The sequence below is a fragment of the Drosophila ananassae genome, chromosome 2L (genome assembly GCF_017639315.1).
Source record: "Drosophila ananassae strain 14024-0371.13 chromosome 2L, ASM1763931v2, whole genome shotgun sequence".
Classification (NCBI taxonomy): Eukaryota; Metazoa; Arthropoda; class Insecta; order Diptera; family Drosophilidae; genus Drosophila; species Drosophila ananassae.
In genome coordinates this window covers 1,619,802-1,646,169 of record NC_057927.1, presented here as the reverse complement: position 1 = coordinate 1,646,169, position 26,368 = coordinate 1,619,802, and the positions used below count along the sequence as shown (strand labels likewise).

Sequence of the window (26,368 nt, the reverse complement as noted above, 5' to 3'; positions counted from 1 at the left end):
CTTTCTTTACACCCCTCTGGCTCTCCGGCCACTTCATCCTTTTCTCACCCCGTCACCCCGATTTTTGTGTGTCTCTCATCTTTGTTTTTTTTCGTTTGCTTTTGTGTTGTTTACCCTTTGGCTTTTACCATTCGTTTTGTCGTTGGCCATGTTTTTTAGCATTCGCCAAATTTTGAAAACAAACGCAAACGAAATAAACAAGGGTGGCGGTGATAAAGGTAGTTGGAAAGGGGGGAGGCGAGTTGATTGAGAGCGCGGCGGAGGTCACAGGGGGTGCCCAAACCTTTTTCCTCTTTTTGGCCGCTTTGACCTTTGGCCAACAAAGCTGGCTCTAGGGGGGAGGGGCCAGCCCCCATCCCGTTGCACCTTCCACCTGGCCATGTCCTTGTCATCGTCGTCATCAGCAACGTCCCTTCGACTCGCGCGGCGAAACTTTTGAAATTATAATTTAATTTGAATGTCATTAAAATTTTCGCGTTTGCCCTCGTCTCTTTCTAACGCACATCCACACACCCGGGGTCCTTCCCGTCCCGTGCCAGGATATCATATCCATGGCAGCATTCATATGATTTCCATGGAAAAGGAAAATAAACCGAGGCGAAAGCAAAGCGAGAAAAACTATGAAGCGCTTCTATTTACACAACAAAACTGTTTCAACCATGAAAAATCTGTGCATTTTAAATAGGACTTTGTTTATGTTTCGCTTGAAATGTTCTCATTCTGAATACAATACCTAAAGTTATTGGAAATAAACTGAAATTTAGATACTATTTGTGAAGTTAAAGGACCATTTGTCCATTTCTTCAAGGTTAAGTTAGGCTAGCAGAGCCACCATCCAGCGAATTGGATAAACTTCAGCATCCCAAGTGTATCAATTTCTTCAAAACATGAATACTTATAAGTTATAACAACATTATTTATTATATTGATTTACAATTTTGTTTCTTTAGCGCAAGTTCAGTTTTTTCTTATTTCTTATTTCAGTTTGGTAAAAAAAACATTTTAGTTGCAGTCCATATGAACTCAAACATACTTTTCAAGAATTAAGTGGCTGCTCTTGCCAACTTTGAAGTTGAAACTTTTATGAAAACAGTTGGCAAGAAAAATTACTGGAGTCAGCTGAAACTAAGAGGCAACATTATGACTTCTGGCAGATATGAAATAAAATAGCTTAAGTATGAAGACAACCTCTGCAGAAAATGTGCATGTTTAGAGAAAATTTTCCAGGGGGAGACTGAGATGGGACTTGGAAAATGGACAGAAAAACTGCTGCATTTGCAAAAAAATACTAAGACTGTATTCACGAAGGCTTGGACGTCTTATCTTCCATAAAACAGGCGAAAATGTTGATACTATTCTTTGAAAAATGAAAATTAAAGTTTGGGCCTCCGTAGGACTTATGAGGGTTGCCCGGGAAACACGGCAGAGAATTAGTCAGGGAAAAATGCAAAGAACACGGCGAAACTCGAGCTAATTTAGCTGAAATGTGCACAAGGAAAGGAAGGGGAATTAAATTGCCAACTTGCAACTCGCATTTTGGTGGCGTCTTAATGCTATTTTAATTGTGCGGCGAAATAACATTTAAATTACTGCGGCGCCAGCTAGAAAGCGGCTTAAACTGCCGGTCCCTTGCAGACAAGCTGCTTAGCTAAAAGGAAGGCAGCCAAAAGGACTCCTTCGAAAGGCTTCTTGGAGGGGGAGGGAGCCGGTAGCCGGTAGCCAGGAGCCGGGCGCTGGAGCTGCAAGGGGCGTGGTAGCGGAGTTATTACACGAGCGCCATCTAATGGGTTGTCAGCATGCAAGGTTCATTTCTTAGTCCAATTCCCAGACCATGTCGTAGCTCAGTTTGACGCCAGGACTAGCTGCAGGTTGCAAAAGGACACGACATCGTCAAGGACATGGGCTGGGAAACTCATTTACCGCCCGGAGTCCGGCCAAACTGCAGCCTCCCCAGTTTCAATAAAACTAAACCATTCTGTGAAACTTATTGAGGCATGCCATAAGACCACTAGCAGTTTATCCGTTTGGTTTTCCATCCTTTACTATTCTGTTTCTATTTTATTTCCAGCTTTAATTATTCAAACAACTAGTTTTTACCAATTACTGAGGCTTTCTAACGACACAGTTTTTAAAGTTAATTTTATTTTCAATTTTGAGGCGCATATAAAAGATGTTTCAGATTCAAAATGAAATTTTAAGAGAGAAAATTTTCTTTGCATCAAGCATCGGTTAGCCCCACTCCTTCGGTTTGAAAGGATATTTCCTTAAAGCGGTCAAGTGACTCTAATGAAAGCCATATAAGAAAATATATTTAACGACGTTGCGGGCAAAGGCTGTGGCTCTGAAAACGATACGGGCCACTCGAAAACCGCTGGTGAGTGGCTCCGCGGCAGGTGGGTTAACCCCAAGGGACGGCGCATTGGGTGCAACGGTGGGTGGCACTTACGAACTTTTGAATGGAACCGAGACCAAGAAAGCAGCCAGCTTTGCATTTCTGCTTAAGTGGCACACACATCGCAAAGGCAAACACATAAATATTGTAGCACACTAACGGGGGCAGACGACACAAGCATCCAGCAAGTCAACTTGCATTGAAATGTTCACAGGACACTAAGAAAAATATAAATAATTTGATTTTCATAATTGTTTATGTAGACTTTCTAATGAATTTTATATATAAAGTTTAAGTAAAACATGTAATATATAAAAATAATAATAAATAATATCAATCAGAAAGTAGTATCACTTTTATGGTAATGAATCGTTTATGGTCCATTGTGCCTACTTTCTCACTGTGCAGCTACCGAAACAAAAGTATAAAACGAGCCTCAGGGGCCACAGGAAACCAAGACAAATAGCTTAATGTCTGTTCCTTCTATTTGCAGTTCAAACACTCAGCCGGGACAGGATACGGATTAGGGGAAAACAAAAGTCCAGTGGCCGGAGCGGGCGCTGCAAAAACAAAAAGTGCAACAGCTGCCCAGGAAACCAAACGGAAAACGGAACAGAGGCGACCTGAAGCCACAAAGTCCTGGTCCAAATCCGACCCGAAACGAGTGGCGAGTTCCTCAATTCCGGACTGAGAGGGCCCAGTTCCAAAGCTGCTGCAGTGGGAGAATGTGCAGTACAACTCACAGGCGGCAGCTTCAAGTGGCAACTGTGGCAGCAGCGGCAAACACGACCGGATAATAGGTCGTAGATGCGGTATCCCGTAACCGAATTTAGAATTCACCAAAAACAGCACCAGTTCCGCATCCAAACACTCAGTCGGCAGAACTTACCACACAGCTAACTAAGGACAGGACCCAGTGCCAGAGTGCCAGAGCCAGTGACGTCAGGTCTAAGTAGGACACCGTCTCCGTTACCGCCACACATCGCCGCCCATCTGCTCCAAAGCCCTGCGCATTCGCGTCATGGCATCCGTTCGGCAGAACAGCCAGCTGTACCGCCCCATCCCTATTCCCCTGCACCTGCACTTGCCGCTGGTGTTGGTGCTGTCGCTGCACCTGCACCTGTCCGGCGTCTGCGGCGTCATCGACCGCCTGGTGGTGCAGACGACCTCCGGCCCGGTTCGGGGCCGTTCGGTGACGGTGCAGGGGCGCGAGGTGCACGTCTACACGGGCATCCCGTACGCGAAGCCGCCCGTCGAGGACCTACGCTTCCGGAAGCCGGTTCCGGCAGAGCCATGGCACGGCGTACTCGATGCCACCCGCCTTTCCGCCACCTGCGTCCAAGAGCGGTAAGTCTTACAGTTAAATTTTGACTTAAATTTCAAAGAGTTTGAGATGTGGGTTGGAAAAAAAGTTCAAAAGATGAAGTTTGGTTGGGATTAAGTTGGCTTTACAGTTTACCGGAAAAAGACGATTTTTATGACTTTTTCAGAGGGTTTGGGCCGGGCATGGATGGCCCACTTCCGTGATTGACCCAGAAAGAAAAATCGCAGCCCGGCAGCCCGGCTGCAGCGGCAGCTTTGTGTTGACCTAACTATGGCGCCGTGACGTCATAACCCTTGCAAAAAGCCGGTCAAAATAATAAAGAACTTGGCACAGAATGTTGTCCTGTTCAGTGGAATCGCAGAGTTTATTTTGCCATATTTTTGTGGAGCAAACAATGTCCTTTTCTGGTAAATTGGCATCCGATACAGCCAGTAGTTGAAGAGGAGATCCCGAATATCGAACCACCTAATTCCTTTAATTACTTCATTTATTAGTACTCTTAGATGGGACATTAAAGTAACATGCTTTCAGGGAAAGAAAAAGCATTTCATCAGGCTCATTTCGATTCTTGAACAAGAGAGAAGCAAAGTTTTTTCGGGGCCACACACCCAAAAGGAAAGTCATCAAAATGTGTGGCAAGAGGAAATTAGAAAAATATAGTGATAAAGGTGAATGGCAGGTGGTAGGCAGGAGGCAGAGGCAGAGACAGAGGCAGGGGCAGAAGCAGTGGCAGAGGCAGCAGCAAAGGAAGAGGAAGTCGAGGAGAAATCGCCTCATTCTCTGCCTCTGTGATAAATTACTTTTATGCGAAACGGGAAAGTTAATTTTAATGGTCACGAAGCCAAACACACCTAAACATATACTGCATACACCTGTTTATATATTTTATTATATGAATGTAGGTAAATAAAATACATATAGTTGGGTGTATGTGCGCCAAGGTATCTATAGAGACTGACAGCCAAATGCTGAGCTTTGTACGAATGCGTAGGGATATCGATTCGGGCGATTCAACATTTATAAAGCGGGGAAACTATGTCAAATGTGTAGGCACAACATAACACAAGGGGTGTACGGATGGCATGTGGCCGGGTGAAAGTAAGGCGAGCAAAACGGAAGAGAGCAAATAAAAATAAATAACCCAGCCGGTTAGTTTTTCGTAATTGGCATGACCGAATTCCAGATGGGGGCAAACAGCCTTTGATTTGCATATAGGTCAGTAACTAATCAGGTCTCTTCGTTCCCAGATATGAGTACTTTCCGGGCTTCTCCGGCGAGGAGATCTGGAACCCCAACACCAACGTATCTGAGGACTGCCTCTACATAAATGTTTGGGCTCCTGCCAAGGCACGTCTCCGACATGGGCGCGGTGCCAACGGGGGTGAGGTGAGTACTAAATTGAGTAACATGTATATGTGAAGTTATTATTTTGCCCAATAATTTAAATGATATCGTTACTTAAAGTCGAAAGTTTTCAAGGCTTACCATTCATCTCTTTTTGGCAGCACTCCAACGGAAAGCAGGGGGATACAGACCACCTCATCCACAATGGAAATCCTCAAAACACCACAAACGGGCTCCCAATTTTGATTTGGATCTATGGAGGCGGTTTTATGACCGGATCCGCCACCCTGGACATCTACAATGCGGATATTATGGCCGCCGTTGGCAATGTGATAGTGGCTTCCTTCCAATACCGTGTGGGCGCCTTTGGGTTTCTGCATCTGGCCCCGGAGATGCCGGCAGAGTTTGCGGAGGAGGCACCAGGCAACGTGGGTCTTTGGGATCAAGCCCTGGCCATCCGCTGGCTGAAGGACAATGCCCATGCCTTTGGCGGTAATCCCGAATGGATGACTCTGTTTGGCGAGTCGGCGGGTTCCAGTTCCGTCAATGCCCAGCTCATGTCGCCGGTGACCAGGGGCGTGGTCAAGAGGGGTATGATGCAGTCTGGCACCATGAACGCACCCTGGAGCCATATGACATCCGAGAAGGCCGTCGAAATCGGCAAGGCCCTTATCAATGACTGCAATTGCAATGTCTCCATGCTTAAGGTGGGTTTATATTTCATGATTATATTAAGGATAATAATAAATAATACAAAATACACTTTCCAGACCAATCCCGCTCATGTTATGAGTTGCATGCGTTCGGTGGACGCCAAGACCATATCGGTGCAGCAGTGGAATTCGTACTCGGGCATCCTCAGCTTTCCGTCGGCGCCTACAATCGACGGAGCCTTCCTGCCGGCCGATCCCATGACGCTGCTGCAAACGGCGGACCTCAAGGACTACGACATCCTGATGGGAAATGTCAGGGATGAGGGTGAGTAGCAAGCAGCCTATCGTAGCACTTGGTTAAAGATTCGCAGAAATTTCCACCCGCCGGCGACTTCATCAACAGCAGCTGCCTCGCACTTTATCCGCCGCTCTGTCGTTCCTTTCTTTCTGGGTCGTCCTTGCATCTATTGTTGCATCCTTTGCGACTGACGTCAGCGTTAAACTTTATCCAAAACAAAGTACTATCCATTGCCAATGTTGTTTGCCAAGCTTTTTACCCTCGTCCTAGAAAACTTTGAGCTGCATCTCGGAGCTCTCCATCCATTTCAGATTTTATTACTTTTCTGCAACTATATATATTTAGTAGATATGCTTTTGTTGTGGCCTGGCTGGCAGACAAAATGCATTTTATTCTTGTCGTTTTACGGCTACACTGAGAGAAAGTGTCTACTTAAACCTAATGTATCTTTCTTGAATAAAACAAAGTGTTTTAAATAGATTAGTAGTTTATTTGAGACACATTATTATTTATTTTTTTGATTACCTTTTTTTTTGTTATTGTGTGATTATACTCAGGATCTGCGGCTTAGTCGGGCAGCTTTTCGAAAATTTCCTCCGCACATATCCAGGACCCGTAATGCATTTGGATCTTTTTTTGTTGGCTCGAGTGCTTAATTTTTATGGTTTATTGCATGGCACTGAGCTGGGAATTGAGGGTGTCGGTAGTGTTGGCTGTGGCAGTAGTGGAAGTTGTGGTTACAATGTGCTTAGCTTAGTCCGAGTTTACTGTCACAAAACTGCACTTTGCGTAATGTCCTGTGCTGTGTTGGCTTTGGCTTTGTTGGCTCTCGTCGTCGCCTGTCCTTTGTCAACTTCGCACACAAATTACGAATTATGCTGGCTTTAAATTTCGGAGTGCGGCAAGTGTCAACGCACCGGAATTCCAGGGCACAAAAAAAAATGCAGAAAGCCGCCAAACTTGCCAGACTCGCCCACGCAAATTGTGGTGAGCCCGAGAAAAAAAAGGGAAAAGTACGAAAAAATATACGTAAACCCCACGCACACACACACTCGCCGGCCCACGGATACAGCGCTCAGCTGTGCGGGACGGCATCATAAATTATTTAAATATATTTTGCTCAGGTGACAGCAGGGGGCGGTGGGCTGCCAGTTGCCAGTTGCCAGTGGCCCGCTACCCGTTGCTAGTTGCCAGTTTCCAGCAAAAGTGAAAGCAAAAAGCGAGTCCTCAACTTGATGGGCGGAACGGGACGCGTGAGTGCCACACGTGCCGCAGCATTGTCCGTGGAAGGGGTGGGGTCGTTGTAGGGAGTTGCAAAGGCATGCCCCGGGAAGCGATGTGGGGCGGTGATGTTCGCCGGATTGTTACTAAAGGGGGGATGCAAACTATTACCACTCAAAGTTCAGTTAAAGTTTTGCTATAATTATTTTTTATTAGCCCTGGCCAGTGGGAAAAAATGTTGAAGCCATTACAGACTAGCCCATGGTTTATTATATTCTGCTTCCCATAAGTTTCAACTCTAACCCATCCCATCATTCTTTATAGTTAAAGGAATTAAAATTACTATATAATAGTAATTACTATACCGTTTAGTATATTTCTTTAATATATAGTATATCCTTAATTAGTTAGTTAACTGAAAATGCAGACTGTTTACGAGGAAAACCTTTTTCCCTTCTTTGACAAATTGTATTGTTGTGCGATGGAAAGTTTTCGCAAAACGGAAAGACCGAGGGATGCTGTTGTTGATTCGCCCGAAACTGGCGGAAAATATTATCCTTTCTCGGGCTGCTATTCTTCTTAATTTGGTGCATGGCTCTTTGTGGGCATTTGTGCTTCTGGTTGTTGGCTGCTTTTCCGTGCCAGGCCGTGTAAGTGGCGCACTTGTAACAAATTTTCCGTTTGCGTTTTCCTTTCTTATTATTTTGCGAGCCGCCACCGCAGGATGTCGGTGGATGGGTGGTGTTTTCCTCCTCCTGTTTTCCTCCTTCTTTTTGTTGGCATTCTTTTTCGGGGTCTTGTGGTGGGAGGTGTTTGGCTGGTGGTTGTGTTTTTCGTATAACAGATTGAGGAGGATTCTCGGCGCTTTTTGTGCTTTGGCTTTGGCTTGCTTTCGATTTTCTTGTTGCTTTTGCTTTCTTGCCAGGAGCACTCGTAATATACACTCGTAAGCCAGCAGACACGTGTGCTTTTCTGCTCACTTTCACTCGCTGCTCACAGCTGCTGCTTTCCGCTTTCTCTCAGCTCTCGCTCGGTGGCTCGCTTTCTCTTTGCCTTCTCTGTTCTCTCTGCTTCCTTGGCCCCCCCACCGCCGCCTTTCTTTGCCCTATCCCTTGCCCTGTTCCTGTCCTGTCCCTGCCCTAGCCCTGTCCCGTTCTCCGTTCTCCGGTCGCCCTCTTCTCTTAGCCAAAAGGTGTGCGTGCGTGCCCGCCAGGCAACCGCCACCATTTCCATGGGTAGAAGCACCGTTACTCAGCTGAGTGTCTCTGTGTGTGTGTGTGTGTGTGTGTGGGTCTGCGTGTGCTTGTGCTGGTGCTTGTGTGTTTGTGAGTTCAAGGTCATCTAGCATTTGCAACAATACGAATACAAATTCAAATACATTACGATGAGCCGCGCACATAAAAAGCATCCTTTTCTGTTTGTTTTTGACAAATTCGGTTTCCCTGCGTCCCAACAAAAGGCATCTATGTGTACATAAATATATTTTTGTTGGTATACGCTCTATGCGCACTTAATATTTATCGCAAATGAAATATTTTCCCAGTTAAAGCCATTGCAGTTTGTTGTTCAACTAGGAGAACGGTGGTGCACTTAAAATTCCAACCATGCAAATATATTTTGGTTGACTACCGTACTAGTTGATTTGCCTAAAATCCGAATAAAATATTAATTAACATTAAAGTTTAAAAGCCTTAAAGCTTAAAACGCTAAGAGGGAATATCTGTTTCAAGTAACTTGATCAAGAATGTTCTTTGCCTTCGGAATAGTTGGCAAGTGCAGCAGAAAAGTATGCAATAAAATCTCGGCGGCGGGAAGGCGCCAACTTTTCGGTGCTTAAATAATTCATTTTTGGTGGCAGTTTCTCTCGAGGTTGCATGCCCCAATCTCTCTCTGTGTGTGTGTATTTCTGCCAGCTTGTGTATGTGTGTAAGACAGCTTGTTTGCTCGTTAATTGCTTCGCGTTTCGAGACGTCCAACTTATATAGCCAGGCTATGTAGACGCGAATTTTCCCTCCTTCCTTCCAGGCCAACGATCCGCCGAATCGACTGAATGGGATGTGGCTGTTGTTGTTGTTGCTGTTGCTAACTCAATTATACACTCATTAAAACAGTATTTACATTTCTCTTACAAGTGTATGTGTGTGTGTATGAAACGAGGTTGTGAGTTTTCCGCAAAAAATCAAGGAAATTTGTGGCCACAGAGGGCGTGTGTTTTTGGCAATTTAATTAAAAGCATATTCTCGATTCGCAGCACCAGCAGAGAAGTGGAAAATAATTCAATATTAAAGCTGAGATGTTTTCGAGATTTCTTCTCTATATTTTAGGTGTAGAGATAGAATATCTTTCCATAAAATTCAGAGGTTCAGAAACCTGCTCCTTTTAAAGCCTTAAGGTAAACATATTTTAACAGAGTAGAAATGCCCTCCTCTCAATCTGGGAAATACACATCGACTTTAGTAAACGACAGTTTCCGGCAGCCTTTTCAAGATTGTTTGCAATTCAAGTCAGAGCTCCTCGTGCATGGCTTTGCATAAGGTTTTGACCTGAATGGAATCGAAGCAAACATAAACACAGTGGGCCAGCAAGATAAATTGGGAATGGGTTGCACGTGCCCTCAACTGGCACAAGCACCAACACACTTTCCTCAATGTCCTGTTGTTGCCGCTGCTGTAAATGTTGCCGTTGTCGTTGTCGTTGTCGGTGCTGTTGCTGTTGTGTTTTGTGGATGTGTTGCTGCTGTCGTCGCTCATAGGCAGCAATTATGGTTCGTTAGTGTGGCCCGTATTTGAAGTGTGCGACAAAGACAAAAGCCCGAGAACAACAACTGGGCCAACAACAAGTGCCATAAAAATTAAGTTAATAAAAGGCAACGACGAGCCTCTTTGTTCTCTCGTCCTGCTTGTTTTAGGTCGTTTTAGTACCCAGTTTTGCCAGGGTAAATGCTTTTTATAAAGGTATTTGTTAAAATAAAATTATGATACAGATTAATCCTAAAATTGCTTCTAATCGGATCAAAAATTTGTTGATTTTAATTAAACATTGCAGATATATCCACATTTGGCTTTAAAATCTGCTCACTTTTGTATCTTTAAGTTTTGAATTATCCTTTGCAGGTATCTGCAAGTCGATGTGCCACAAACCTCCACTTTTAGGTGACTGATGTTGTTGGAAACAAAAACATTTTGTTTATTCTATTTTGTCACTCTTTCACTTACTTCTCCACTTCTACAGCAACGCTTATGATTGCTGTTGCCGTTGTCGTGTCGTCGGCGTTGCTGTGTGGGGGCTGCCGTTGTTACTTTTGTGGTGTTGGTGTTGCTGCTGGGTCGTGGGGTTAATGTTGTGCGCGGTGTCCTTGGCACGGCCGACTATTGTGAGTCGGCATCTTGGAGCCCCGCCTGTAGTGGTAATTGTTTTCTCGGATTGGCCAAAACCTCTCATAGTCCATCGCATTGTTTTGACGTGACCTCGCGCGAGTTGAAAAAAAAGCATTCCCATTTTGAAAACAACTCTTCTCTATTTTTCAGGCACTTACTTCTTGCTGTACGATTTCATCGATTACTTCGATAAGGACGACGCCACAGCCCTGCCGCGGGATAAATACCTTGAAATAATGAACAACATTTTTGGCAAGGCAACGCAGGCGGAACGCGAGGCCATCATATTTCAGGTGAGTCGCCACCACCCCCTCCTGGAATGGGAAACAACCACGAATGCCAGATGACGCCAAAGTGAATTAGAACATCAGAGCAGGATGTCAGCAGCAGGCGGACTGCATGCTGCATTTTCTAAACAAGTTAAATGCAACGTCAGCGGCGACGGCTACTTGATTGAATTGAATGGCATTCCGTGGTTTTATTCATTTACTGTTCCCTGTCGCCGGGAAATTTCATTTTGTTCCGTAGCGCGTCAACAGTGGATATGGATTTGACAGCTCTGCCGGCCATGATGCTGCACTCGTCGGCCCACGAGACTCCATGGTTCCGATCTAATCGAACGGAAATTGCCTGAACTGACAGCTAACTTTGTTTCCAAATTGGACGGGAAACAGCCCGTTTTTCCACCCAGGAAAAAGGGCTATTACCTCTTTTAAAAAAATTAATATAGTTACATTTTTTTAAATTGAATTAAAACTGGGAAATACAGCGAGAATAAGTTATTCAATTATTTTAGCAAAGATAAAATATGTTTTAAATTTTTTGCAATCTTTATTTCTACTGTCATGTAGAAGTAATTGGTACAATAATTCTTTTTCTTTGATTTATAGTACACCAGCTGGGAAGGCAACCCGGGCTATCAGAACCAGCAGCAGATTGGACGCGCCGTGGGCGATCACTTTTTCACCTGCCCCACCAACGAGTACGCCCAGGCATTGGCGGAGCGAGGTGCCTCCGTGCACTACTACTATTTTACACATGTGAGTACACACGGGGTGGGGAGACGCTTCACTAAAGCCACAGGCCGCGTACTGAACGGGCTTCATGGTTGCACGGCCTGCCGGCCATTAAATATTTCTCAGGCATTGACACATAAGACGGCGTTGAAGCGCGTGCGTCCAATCGAAATGCGGTCAAATGGGGCGCAATTGACGTAAGGTGGAGGGAAAAAAATCAGAAAAGAACTGCAATTTGTTTGTCATTAAAATTGCATACAAGGTTAATGGCTGAAGAGCAGCACTCTGGGAACTCTCTAGGTGTGCATCATCAGCAGAAGCCGCAGTGACTGCGGGAATGTCACCGCAACTGTGTAATTCTTAATTATTAATGTCTGACTGATGGCGAGGCGTTGGCAAAGCCGGTCCTTAATGACGGAAACTATGGGGGTGGTCTGAAGGCAGAGCCAGCGGCTAATCTGCAGAACAAAAAGTGAAAGTTTTCTACCCAGAATGGGGTCAAGAGCAGGGCATAGCTGATGGCTTTGGCCAAGAATAGCTAAAACTTGATGGAGTGTCAGTGTTTTTTCATTTTGAGGTTTTTATGCGGGAAGGCAAAAGTTCCTAGAGCGTTTCAAAATTTGCAAGTAAAGGCTAAAGTTGAGATACTGCACTTTCATTGGATAATTAACACAAAAGTGGATCGAATTGAAGCCCTTATAATGCTTCAGAAATGTATATTAAAATGGGGTTTCAGAAAAAGTTTCTCCTAGTTGGTTGAAATTTCATTAAATGCTTATTTTATGAAGTCGAAAAGGGCTAACAAATGTGGTCGCCACACGTAACTTTTTAAATGACTGTCATTAAATAATCAAATGATCGGGGTATCTGGCATTTGGAATATAATTTTCATGATTACAAAATATACGTCGAGTGCAACTCTAGGGGACATGTCTTGCATGCCCTGCATGTCCCATTTTTCAATTAATCAAGCCATTTGCTGAAGACAGGCAGAACGCGAGCAATCCATTTGATTGGACTTCATAATGTCACACCTATGAGGGCAAGGGTCGCTGTTGTCGATGTCCCACTCTGTTGTCTTTATTTTCGCTGCTTTTTTGTTGGAGAGCTGGCAGGCAACCTTGGCCGTCATAATTATGGTAACCAAAAGTTTCACGCAACTCACACCCCCACGTCAGTGAAGAACCCTCCCACAGACACACGAACACACACGAATCGCCCCTTGTTGGGCACCAATTAAACTACACGCATTGCCTGGCAGGCAGCTCAGGAGGTTGTCGGTCGGGTTGTTGGTTGTCGGATGTTGGTTGGCTGCGGGCAGACAAAACACAAGTATGGGTATGGGAACAGGACCTGGCAATCGTTACTGGATCACGACCAAAGAAACAACAGAGGCAGGGGCGAAGCAGCTGAAGGAGCTGACGGACCTGGACGAGCCAGAGGAGCAGAGGGTAACGGAGGCGACTAATGAAACTTCAATTTACGAGGTCACGGCCCGCATGCCCTGCACGTGTGGGGCATAATTTTAGTCAGTTATTTGTTTAAACGACTTTGGCTACAGCTACTGCCGCTATTGCTGCTGCCGTCGATTGATATCGGCTGGTTGCAGACCCTGTTGGATCGGCCTAATGATTAACAAATACGCAGCTCTCACATTGCGTATACGCCGCGTGGACTGTACAGTATTGATTTTTGTGTGCTATGGGACTTGGATTCCTTGAAGCCATACATATATGCTAATAGCTTCCAATTTTAGTCGATATTGACTGATGATAAGTGGTAATTCGGTTGAACAAATCACCGTAGAATGCAGATCGAAATATTACGTATACGCAGTGTAACGGAAAGATAGTTAAATTTTATACCAACAGATTTTCTGTTCCTTGCAACTATTTAGACTTCTAAATATTATAGCATGTTTATTTTGATAATCAAACTCTTTCTAATTGATTGCACAACATGCCGAGTTTGTGCGTGGGGGAACCAATGCCGATGCATTGTTTGTATCAAATCACTCGTGAATAATCCGGTAGTTAGATAGCCAAAAAGCAGCAGTTGACAGGCAGAAACTGGCCAGAAACTTCATAGCTACCGATTTACCCGGAATGGAAATGAAAGCAAATGAAATTAGTTTTAATTACAGCCGTCAAGTTGCAGCAACAAAACTCGTAACTCACTTTGGCCATAAACGGGGCCACGACGGGGCGACGAAGCATGGCAAATGGGGTCGCCAGCTGCTAAAGTGCCTGCCAGATTGTCTATCTGCTTGGCTGCCTAGCTGCCGGGCTGCTTGTCGGCCGTTGGCCAGAGTAGGTGCACGGTGCCCCCTAGCAGCCAGTGGCCACATGCTTGACTGACCAGCCAGCCATCCATCCCACTCCTGCTCCTACTACTGTTCCTGTTTCTGCTCCTTATTTTTTTCATTCTCTGCTGACTACTGCAGCGTGCAACGTGCCTGGCACTTAAATAAGTTTTCTCTACTCCCTACACCAGATCCCAACCCCGACACTCCTCCGTACTTTACGGCACTCCACTCCACTCCACTGGATCTCAACTCAACTTGACTCGACCGTGGCGTTTCTCATTATGACCTCCGAGTCTAAGTTTCTCTGCTGTTTGCAATTTTTCGCTTAAATCAAAAAAGTTTAGTTCCATGCTATGGCTGCGTACAATTTTTCATTATTTGCACGAAAAGGCGCAGGGACTGCAGGACGTTTATGTTTGTTTGTACATTTTATGTTTACGTTCGTGTATGTATATATGTATGTACGTATACGGGGACGTGTATCCTGACAGCCAACGGCCAAGTCGCATAAATTTCCAACCACTTGGCAGCAGGAGCGGGAACAGAAGCCCGCATTACCAGAATTACCCTTGGCATATCCCGGACACTATTCATTATGCGACTTGGCACTTGGCTGCCAGCCTGTCAAGGTGCAGCTCAGGCCAGGAACCCGACTGCGGCCACCTTAAGTTGAACGGTTAAGTGGTCAGACCGATGCCTCCTGGACTTTCCAGTTTACGGCCTTTGCTTCGGACCTTAGGAATCTCCTTGCAGGATTTCGTTTTTGGCTTAGCATGAGATTGCATTTTACAAAGCTGATTGCTTAATTAGTATTTTGGCTAGAGTTGCCAGTTGTATCTGATAGGATGAGTTTTGGGGAGCTTCAAAGGTACTGAGCTCCTCTTTGACTTAAAATTCTAGACCCATCGTACCTTTGCCAGAGTCCTTTTTATACCCTTGCAGAGGCTATGTAAAATTTTTGGAGAGATCCTCTTTATCAATGGTGTCAAATGCGTGGAAGAAAAATATCAGCGATGCCTATATATTAGTAGCAAAATGAAAAAATTTAATATAATTATATATTATAATATAATCGTGGGTTTAAATAGAGCTTTCAATGACGGATACGACCTTTTGTGCTCAATCTTATGCTTATTACCAAATTACTCATATAAATATGACACATTATGCTATATCTTTGCTATATGCTATATGACGCAATATGCTTATACCAACTTCCAACCGATTCTTGAGCGGAATACCTTAAACGATTTGTAGATCGATTCCCCATCATTCTGCATCGAAATCTAGGAACAAAATATTTTTTACATTTTATGTCATTTTCCCTGGGGGATCCCCTTCAAACGTTGTGAAAAATGCATGAAAGGACAATATGGCCTCCAGCATAGCCATATCTTGGACAATTTCCATTCGATTCTTGGAATACCTTAAAGGATTTGTAGATCGATTCTCCATATTTCTGCATCAAAATCCAAGAAAGAAATATTTTTTGGATTTTTTGTTAAATTTTTCGGGTGATTCGGATGATTCAAAGATGCTTATAGTGCATTGAAGGACAATATGGCATCCACCGATATCTATATCTTCGCCAAATTCCTTCCGATTCTTGAGCGGAATACCTTAAAAGATTTATAGATCGATTCTCCATATTTCTCGTTAAAATCTAAGAAAGAAATATTTTTTGAATTTTTTGTTAAATTTAAAGATAGTTATAGTGCATTGAAGGACAATACGGCACCCAGCTATGACCATATCGTCTAGTTTATAATTGAAAAAAATCTATGGAAGTATACAGAATATAAAGAAAAAGTGTGAATTGGCATACGTGAAACTAACTTCACATAGAGCTTTAAGTTACGTATACGACCTGTTCTCAGTCTTATGTATTTTAGCAATTTATAAAAATGAAAGGCAACACGTTATGCATATTTATGGCTTTAACCTTCATAAAAGTAAATTTCTATCCTTAAAACGAAATATTGTGTTATTCGAACAACAAATTACGTATACGCCAGGTTGTCAATTAGCAACGTTTAATATTATTGAGATAAATAAATTTATGCCAAACAAACCAAATGCCAAACATAATCTGTCTCAGTAAAAATGTTAAACGCTGCAAGTTTTCCACATTCCTGGCTATAAACTTGTTTAAAAGTTAACCTTTTTAAGAACGGAGCCAAGCTTACAAAATTTCTCGAAGAATTTTCTTTACTTTCATAAAAAAAAGGGAGGACATTTTTTAGAGCGTTTAAAATCTGCCAGGCGTAAACTTTTTGTGGATTTTGTATGAAAAGACTGGCACTGCGGACAAAGGCGACCGCACAACTGGGCGTATACGCAATGCCAACTCACATGCACGTTTCCGCATCCCCCAGATGCAGATGCAGTTGCAGCGAAAACTACTGTAAGATAGTACGTGAAAATGGCGCCACACGAGAGCATTTAATGCCGCTCAGCCTGTCAAGGGCGACTGAGTTTGGGGCCGAATGCTGACTGGCAGTCGACCAAGCATTTATTTATTTATTCATTCGCTTTTTCTTCGCCGCTCCAGTGCGCGGCATGCTGCGACAATATTTACAAGTTGCAGGGAACGCGAGCCAGCCGGCGAGCAGGCGAATAAAATCAAATAAATAAATAAAAAGGGTAGATGTTTATCTGCATAATTTCTGGCTGAGTTTACGACTGTGTCGAGGCACAAACAGGATAACCGAATGGCGGGCTGGTGGACTGTTGAAATGGTGGACCCACACAGGCTTAAACCGAATTTTCCTCCTCTTTTTGGTCCTTTCAGCGCACAAGCACTTCGTTGTGGGGCGAGTGGATGGGCGTCCTGCACGGCGATGAGATTGAGTACTTCTTTGGCCAGCCGCTGAACAACTCCTTGCAGTATCGACCTGTGGAGCGGGAGCTGGGCAAGCGTATGCTCAGTTCGGTCATCGAGTTTGCCAAGACGGGGTGAGTATTTCCTGGATGAGAGCTTTTCACCACGAAACCAGAGGAAACATGGCTGGTTTTATGGTATCTCAAGCTCAGTTCACAACCAGTTTTCCATAAAAAGCTTTGACTCAGATATTTAAAAGCAGGTTCCAAAAAAATATGAAAGAAATACATAGATTAGAAAAATAAGAGGAATTAAATATATATCTACCAAATATTGTAACTTCTATCTGTACATCTCTATATATAACAAAACAAAATTGCTAATATGTTTTATGAATTTCTGCAGCAATCCAGCTCAGGATGGCGAGGAATGGCCCAACTTCTCGAAGGAGGATCCAGTCTATTACATTTTCAGCACGGACGATAAGATCGAGAAACTAGCTCGAGGTCCTTTGGCGGCCCGCTGCTCCTTCTGGAACGATTACTTGCCGAAAGTCAGGAGTTGGGCAGGTGAGTTAAGACCCTAAAAACATAAAACAATGTAATAGATTGCTTGACACACTCCGAAACAAAAGTGAATGAAAGTACAGTCATCAGTGGAGGTTTTCGTTTCAGTTTTGTGTTTCTTTCTGTGTTCTTTGTGTTGTGTCGTTTTCGTTTGTATGTAAGTTTGGAATACAATTAACATAAATTTTGTATTCGCTGCGATATATCGTAAAAAGTGGCATTAAGCTCGCTAATGGTTGTCGGCATCATCCGAACCACACCTCAAGACGAGGCGGGAATGGGTTTCCTCACTATCGCGGTTCGAGTTCAGGCTGGTCAAGCGAAATATATGAGCCCAAAGTGGATTATTCACTCAATCAATGTACAGGTGATAATCGGGTCAGAAAACGGGAATTCAGGGGCTAACCTACCCCAAGACTTTCTTTCGGGAATCTTTGGATAAAGAGCAAGTGTCAATTGTTAATCGGGGATTAATGGAACTAAAATGATGGATGAGAGAGAAGAAATTCTTCCTAAGAAGAGAAGAAATTCTTCCTAAGAAGAGAAGAAATTCTTCCTAAGAAGAGAAGAATTTCTTCCTAAGACAGGTGGAAATTTGAGTAGATTATATGACACAATCATACCCTTTATCTCTTCTTAGTTTTAAGTAGCAATCATGAGTCAGAGAACCTGTGACTCGTCAGATTCGGTGAAAGATTTTATAGTTATGCTTTTTAATTTTTTTCATTTATGCGAAGCAGCATTCGCCGCCGACCGCGGTTTTTATTTATGGCTCTGTCAGCTTTTCAAAATGTGCGCATCAATCAGGGAAATGAGTTGCGAGACAGATCGGACGACTGACCGAGAAAGAAATGTGAATATGCATATGCCTGGCCCTGACAATGATCAATGACGAACCCCATAAAAAAATCGATATATGTATTATAGTTTAAATTGTGAGTCGGTGGGCGGACGGTTTTTATGCCTTTGCACTTAAATTGTAAAAGTCTTTTGGCCATTAATGCGAGTGGACTAGTTTATGGCTTCTTTTTATTTTATTTTATTTTGGGTGAAAGATCACAATCGCAACGAACCGCGCCAGCCAGTCTGGCCTGAAAGCACCACCACAATAGCACCGCCAGCGAAACCAGCGAAACCATCGAGAGCGATGAGTGGCTCACTCGGAGACACAAAAGAAAATTACTGTCTCACAAATTAATAAAAACTTAATTTATGCTAATTAGCCATGTTGGAGTGGCTTAATGTTGTCGTTGTTGTTGGTGATTTTAGGAGCTAATTTTTGTTTTACATAAATCCAATCGATTGATCCAGCGAACGGGTATGCAAATTAGGCGGGGGAAACGAACCCGAAGGGTCCGGGGGGATAGCGGGTGGTGCAGCAGCCTCTTACTTCGAATATCTCCCCAATCGATCATTCGACGACTTTTGGATATGACAAGCTCCACTTTTGATTTGGCTGCCTTGGTAAAAGTTGCCACTTAGCACCCGAAGATCTCTTCCCGTTTTCTCCCCCAGCCATATATAAAAAGGAAACCATTAAAATCTAACCACAAACCCGAAACCACCAAGCCAGCAAACCACCAAAGCGACAACCATCCACCTTCGACCGGTTCTGGTTTTTGGCAAATTAATTAATTTGCATTTGTATATGTAGCGGTTTATTCTTTATGGCCACATCGCTTGCCAACAATGCTTCCCATTTGCCTTAATGGCCATTTAAAATTTCACCCAAAAGCAAAGCGACGATCGCCGATCTAGTTTGTATTAATCTTATACAATGGGAACGGGAACTGGTCGTTGGTAGCCAACCAACCAACCTACCTACCAACCAACCAAGCAGCAAACCAGCGGGTCGTCCTGCTATCTTCTCGTTTATCTGGTGGTGCGGTTGCCGATCCACCAGACGGACTGGCACCGCCGGAGCAAGGCGAAAAATGTCACCAACCGCGATAAATAAGCGATCGTAGTGTCATAACTCAGGCGCACGCGTGCACGCCCGAGATACAGATACAATATAAACAGGCCGCCTCTAGATACAATATACAATATAAAATATACAAAAATTAAGAAAAAAACACACACAATATGTACAATATCGTTTGCATTTGTATGGCCTTTTCTCTTTCTTTGGTGATTTTTGTGGTCGTGGTCGGGGTCTTGTCTTGATGGTGGTTGCGGTTCGTTTCGTTTTTTGGCTTTTAGCGACACGTGTTTCAAATGTTCGCCGTGTGTTTAATTTGTATGTAGTTTTTGTTGCGGCTTGTGCCAATTTATTTCTTTATTATCTGAGCGTATAATCTATGGTTTGGTCAGCCTTTTAAATTCAAATTGGCAAACTGAAATGCACGCGACTGATCGTGAATCAAGAAATATGAACAACTGGGAATATTATATGTGCGATTGATGGCCCGGCTTGTTGAAGATTGATTTCGAAATATATTCGCTTCATTTTGTTTTATTGTCGTGGCTTGATTTGCTTTATTCGTAATTATTAGTAACTTGCACACTTGCACTTAATATTGGGTACTCTCTTACATTTTTTTTCCCGTCTGCAAGGGGGATTATACGTATTGTACAATAAATTAAGCGGTTGAGCAAGTTATCCCTGCCGATCAGCTTTTATTTATTTATTTTTGTTTCTTGGGAGTGCTGTGAGCCTGGTTTTGGTGGGATGAGATCCGATCATCGGACTGGCCATTTGAAGAAGGCTGGTTGTGGCCAAACAACTTTCAAATGAGTTAGCACGCGATTTTTGACCGAATCAATGTTTGCATAAATATTAAAATTATGACAATGCAAAGCAGTCCATGTGGGAGTTTTGTTGGTCAAGGTAAGTGCGCGTGAAATTCTCCCCAAGTTTCTTTTCGTTCCCAACGCACCGCAACTCGCACCAAAACCAAATGCTTTCTTGCCTTTCTTTTTGTGTCAGTATGATTTTCCTCAACTTTTTTTCTGAAACGGCTTTGTGTGATGGCTTTCCGAACCAATAGAAACTCAGTAGAGATTTTAATCGAACCGAAATCCATTCAATTACCCTTCAAGTAGGACTCAAGATCAAGCCGTGAAGAACCGCCCACTCATACATGAACATTCATTAATCAAAGGCCTGCCAACAATGCGATACTAATATAAATTTTTCCATTTTTCTAGGAACTGGCTGCGATGGAAACTCGGGAAGTGCTTCCACATCCCCCAGACTGCCGATCCTAGGAATCGCCGCCCTGCTCTACATCTGCGCTGCATTGCGAACCAAGGGGGTTTTCTAAAAGAAAACCACACCTGGCCCGAATCCACACACAAAGGGACACATTTAAATACAAAAACCAAAAACATCAATGCCACAGCCACACACACTTAAAATTAGAACACTTATAATAATAAAATTTAGCAAAAGGATGGAGGACAAGATTTTAATGTAGGCACAGAAATATGTATGAGTATCAGAAGGCGATTTGTTTACGGAATTTAGTAGGATCGGTTAGAGAGCAAGTCGATGGCAATTGCTGAAAATTTGTAAATTGAAATTAGAGCTCGACGCACCCCAAGGAGTCGGAGCCGCCTGCCAAGCCACAGGCGGGCCGAAGACTCCAGTGACCACTGTAGCCAGAAGCCACGAGCCAGAGGCCAGGCCCAAACCCAATTGTTTTGTCTAGCACGATGCTAAATTGCTTTGTTCGGAGAATATTGGCCAAAATATGGGCACGCAGATGAGCGGAATTTTTGATAAATAATTAGATGAAAAATCTTTTGTCTCGCCCTTTCCTGGGGGCAGCCAAAACAGAAACAATGTTTACAGATGTTTAACGACGAATTGAAAACTCGCTCAGATGACGAAGACAGATGTTTTTGCCACGCCCACTTTCCTGAGCGATCATTGAGCGCATTTAATGGCACAATTTTAGACCTTAGTTTGGAAAAAGTCCTTATTGCCTAACGATATTTGGCCAAATTGCATTGGTTTCATACTTAGGTTGAGGGTCCGTTTAATTTCGATTTCTTACTTTCCCAAGGAAAAAACAATACAAACAAATTTTAACCACACAAGATTCTTATGAGAAACCCTAGATGGACATTTTTGGAAAAAAATCAACAATTGTATTGTACAAAAAATTGGCATTGGTTTATTAAAAAGAAAGCAAAACAACAAAAATAAAAAAAAAATAAGGAAAATAAAATAAAGATGAATAAATGTAACCCCAAATTAAGCACAACCCAAAGGAAATTTTTTCGAAATAAATTAAATGAAACAAGAAAATTGATGGATTGTAATAAGGAATCGATCGAGAATAGAAGTTTAGTTTGGGGCGAAGACGACGATGATATTTATAATGCAAAACATATCAGTATATTATATATATACATATACATACAAAAACCAAATATATATATACAGATTATTGTATTTGTACTAAACGTTTTACAAATTGGCTTAGTGAGACCCTGGACGGGAGAAAAATGAAATGATTTGAATACTGAATAATGGTAATTAGAAATTTTATACACATAGAAAAATTGGATCAATGATTTAAACACAAAATGTATTGTATAATGAGTAAAGTATATGTACTTGGTATGTCTATATCTATAAATAAATATTGTTCAAAAAGTAAATTGTAATAAAATGAGAGATCATTGTCAAACCCTAGAGTTCAGTGTGTGTCGCAGACTATATGAGAGCTAATGAGTAATCCTAATTGTAATCAGTAATCGTAATCGTAATCTGTAATCGTATTAAAGGCATATCAATATGTATTAACTATGGAAATCGAAAACTTTTCGAAATTTACTAAGGTAAGCCACACTGATATTAATTAAGTTATTTTTATCAACATTTATTATAATACTACACACTATCTGATAATACATAGATCCCAAAAACCAAGTAGTAGACTTAGGAAGAACAACAACATTAACTGTTTGCTAACATTTGAAACGTTTTAAAACCAAACCAATAAATGATGGAAAAAACCTTAAAATCTAACAACTAAAATCGAAGAATCTATAAACCTATAAATCCAAAGCCCAAGAAAAAATCGAATTAATAAAATATTTATTGTATTGTATTAGGTATGAACTGTGGTCGAAGTCTAATTGAGCGATGTTCGCTTCACAACTGTAGCAACTAGGAAATTAATGAGAATCTCTAGCCAGATGCGAATGCACTTAGGACACTGTATGTCGATTGGAGTTCAATGCAATTCGATTCTGTTATATCTGATATCCGATACTACTCGTATTCGTACTCAACACCAACGCAAGCAACGATAGCAAGTCACTTACTTAAACTCCCCCAATAGTTATGATAAGTATTTCAAAGCACGCAATTAACGAATAGTTCTGCAATTAAAGTGAAGGGGAACGAAGCTGAAATATTGCAAACAGATCCACAATACACTCCTAAGTTACAACTTACTTTAAAAACTTCGAAAAAGGGATTTAATTGACAAAAAGTATTTAATAATTAACGGGACACGATATAAAAACGCCTATAAGAAAACGATTTTTTAAGTATATGTGGAACATTTATATTTTTATACCTTGCAAGAAGCTAAATGAAAACAAAAATCGAACTTGCATTAAAAAGAAGACATTAAAAATATGATGTATTATTACAAATTTTTTACTATGCCATTGTCTAAAACTGTGTGACACTAATAAGTGTGGGACAAACTCCAAGATAACTAGCTTTAACCCTTATCCTGCGGTCAACTCCGCTCCCCTATAATTGCACCATGTTCGCCTCTAAAAACTAAAAAATAAAACTTAAAAAAAAAAGAGAAATAACTGATTAATGAAAAAACAATTCTAAGACTAGACTTTGATAGTTAATCCATTCTGTAGGGGCGAGTGGGCCAAAGCGAGTGCTGTCTGTGCCAGTGCCACGACCACTTGGCCGGCCTCCATGGTCAGGTGAGGGCGGTGGCTTCATACTGGACAGGATTCACTTTGGCACCACTCCGAGCATGCATAGATTTAATGAAAATTAAGGAGAAGATACATGAATTTAGTGTGTACTACGCCTTCTGCCTTTGACAAATGAAACTGGTAGAAGATAGACGAAATTTTTGAATGCAAGTATTCATTCTATGACTTTGTTGTCACAATTGTAAAGTGCATTTTTCCATTGTTTCGTCTCACCCAAAAGTTAGGAATATTTTTTTGTCATTTTGCATGGTTTTCGGCTCAAGCCAAAGAATTGACAATATAATATTTCGCCTTAGAAGCAAAATAGCAAACGAATGAAAGACAAATTCCAAGTGTTATGCTTATAGATCTAAATTTTTATACATGGACATGGACATGGACACTTTGCCGTCTCATTTTTAGGTGAACGTGCACTAATCGCTATTTGTATGATTTGTACAGTTTTTTATTGCTTTCGTTGCGGTTCTTCCAGGTCATCTTTTGAAGTATCTACATATTTATACGAAATAGGAGAAGAACAGCGCCCCTAACCATTACACACACGCACCACACCTGCACCTACATCGACATCCTCACCTACCCAACACATCTCAGTGTGCTTTTGCTGTAGTAGTTTGCCAATTGTAAAAGAATTTATATATAAACGAAAAACACGCATATTCTAATCTATGATAATAATAAAAGCATGTTGGTCACACTTACACCTCCGACGCCACACTCATGCACACACATGGCCACACTTCACAGAAGGACATGGAAGCGTAGGTATGAGCAGAATCCTTAGACGGTTAGCGATTATTGTGTTTGCGTTATGTAAAAATACGCAGAAATAAGCAGAAGCTAAATGAGAAATATTAAAACCAAACATAGTTCAAGTTTTTGTTCAATGTGTATTAAGAAAAGTTAAAAATTATATCAGCTACGACATCTGATAATAAAATCGAAATCTAGGCGGTAGACAAAACTCTCTGTACAATGTAATAAATATGTTGATTGCTATACTATACAATACCAAAACTACCCATTAAACCACATAAAGCCACACACTCACCCACACACACTGAATCCGAAGGAATAATAATATTTATTACGATATACTAAAACCGAAAAACTAAAACAAAAAAATAGAAAAGAAACCAGGCACAGAAAAGCATTTGAAACCAAATAAATTCTTAAATTTAGCATTAAAATCCGGAGTTAGAGACGAACCGTACGGGATGATTAGTAAACTAAAATACAGAGTCTTTTATGTGTAAAAATCAAATACATATCAATATATGGCCTATTGTTTATTTAGTTTAATTATATATTATGGATAACAGACGAAGTGACACACACTCGAGAGCAGCAGGTGTGCAGTAAGGCTCTGATTTATGACTTTTTAAGTAGGCAATTTGTATAAATTAAGCAGCAAGCAAACACAATACAAGCATATGAAAAAAAAAACAAAAACCAAACTAGAGAACGGAAAACGGAAAACAAAACAAATTGTGGTTAAATATGTGTTCTTACTTGTTAGTGGTAATAAAACAAAGGTAAAAGAGTAACAAACAATTTAAGTAAACAAAACTGTAATTATAACTGTTAGCTTTTAATCATGCCAAGCATTTTGAGTTTATTCCCGCCATTTTGGTTCACACTACCACCACCACACTTGGATTTTCAACTGGAACACACGGATTAGCTTCTGTAGCAAAATATGTATGGTGTAGTTTCCCCACAACAAAAACAAAATAGAATCCCCAAACACCTTCGCCCACATAGTCAAAGGCCTGCTCGAGCAATGTGTAATGTTTAGCTGCGAAACTACTTAATAGTAACGCGTTTAATGGCAAACAAACACTCGGACACGGCATCACTAATGCAAATAAAGTTAAAAGGTAGCTAAAAATAACAAATAAGATAACTTTTGTTCGGGCAAAAGAGCAAAAGTCAAGAGCAGATCGGAAATTAATAAATCGAGACTCATAAAAATAAATAAATTCGTGGAATAAAAAACATAAGATACAGATACAAAGACAGACACATTGAAAAATCAGAAACAGAAACAAAGCTAGTACAATGGCAGCTCCAAATCAGCATCTTCTGTTCCAAATTTGAATATCGTTTTCGATTGCGAAACTCTAGTGTTCAGGAAAATAATAAAACCGATAATGACAACCATAGCGGCTAATTCTATTCATTGTATATGACGGGATGGGCTCTCGGTTCTAGGTGTTTGTTTGCATGTCAATAAAAAAGGTGTTGTTAACGATTTAGTTATAATTATAATTATTGTCGCAGAACTTACTTTAAATTCGAGGCAGACGCAATGCCAATGCGGATGAAAATTCATTTGATGAGATGCACAACTTGCGCAGACGGCAGATAACATATGCAAGATATATTTGCTGTTTTAAGGTATTAACTATATATAAATATATATATATACAGACATACATCTAGATTGAAATAAATATGACATGAGCATACAAAATGTAGGGATCATTTTACTGAAAATATATATACATACTATACTACATATAATCGAATAAAAATTCTGCTAAACCAAACAAAATGGAAAAGAAAAAACCAAAAACACAAAAACGCTAAATGTAATACGATTACTTAAACTCAAGAGAAAATAAGAAACTACCAAGAGAAAGTGTAATGTGTAAAACAATTAAAACCAGAATTAAATGAAAAAAAAGCATACACAAAGCAAAAGTTTAAGTGAAATTATACTACGAAATATATTGTATATCGATACAAGATGGATACAAGTAAAATACAAATAAAACTCATGTATCATGTACTAAACAAACAGCAAGCCGCTTTTATTTCCCGCCCCGGCAATCGATCATTTGTCATTTGTGCAAATTTTTACACCTCTCTCAACATTTTCAGTAAGTCATCATCAGCTTGAGCTTCAGGAAGCCCCATCGAGACAACAGCATCTATCACCTCGACTTAGTGGCTGCTAATTACAAGGCACTTTGCATTTACATTGAATCAATAAAATCTGAAATGATAAACACCAAATAAAATCGCATATTTACGGCTGACTAAGCCGAAGTGCAGAAAACTTAATTTATGAAGCACATAAATCCACAGTTCTGCCGCCGCATCGCCACTTCCGCATGCCGA

At 41.5% G+C, this 26,368-nt stretch overlaps 1 protein-coding gene across 4 annotated transcripts in view; it reads left to right on the top strand.

Annotated features, from left to right (window-relative positions):
- LOC6500183 (acetylcholinesterase) overlaps nt 1-26,368 on the top strand; it is a 36,947-nt gene that overhangs the window by 9,433 nt on the left and 1,146 nt on the right. For 3 of the 4 annotated variants that reach the window (XM_014910930.3, XM_032450026.2, XM_032450027.2), the window contains 9 exons: nt 2,886-3,739; nt 4,964-5,102; nt 5,222-5,767; nt 5,831-6,038; nt 10,760-10,902; nt 11,500-11,649; nt 16,722-16,885; nt 17,157-17,320; nt 20,468-25,140. In XM_014910930.3, the coding sequence (XP_014766416.1) occupies nt 3,414-3,739; nt 4,964-5,102; nt 5,222-5,767; nt 5,831-6,038; nt 10,760-10,902; nt 11,500-11,649; nt 16,722-16,885; nt 17,157-17,320; nt 20,468-20,583 (1,956 nt within the window). In that variant the 5' untranslated portion in view covers nt 2,886-3,413 and the 3' untranslated portion in view covers nt 20,584-25,140. Of the gene's footprint in view, nt 1-2,885; nt 3,740-4,963; nt 5,103-5,221; nt 5,768-5,830; nt 6,039-10,759; nt 10,903-11,499; nt 11,650-16,721; nt 16,886-17,156; nt 17,321-20,467; nt 25,141-26,368 lie in introns of those variants that run through there. The other variant, XM_032450028.2, reaches the window with a different exon arrangement.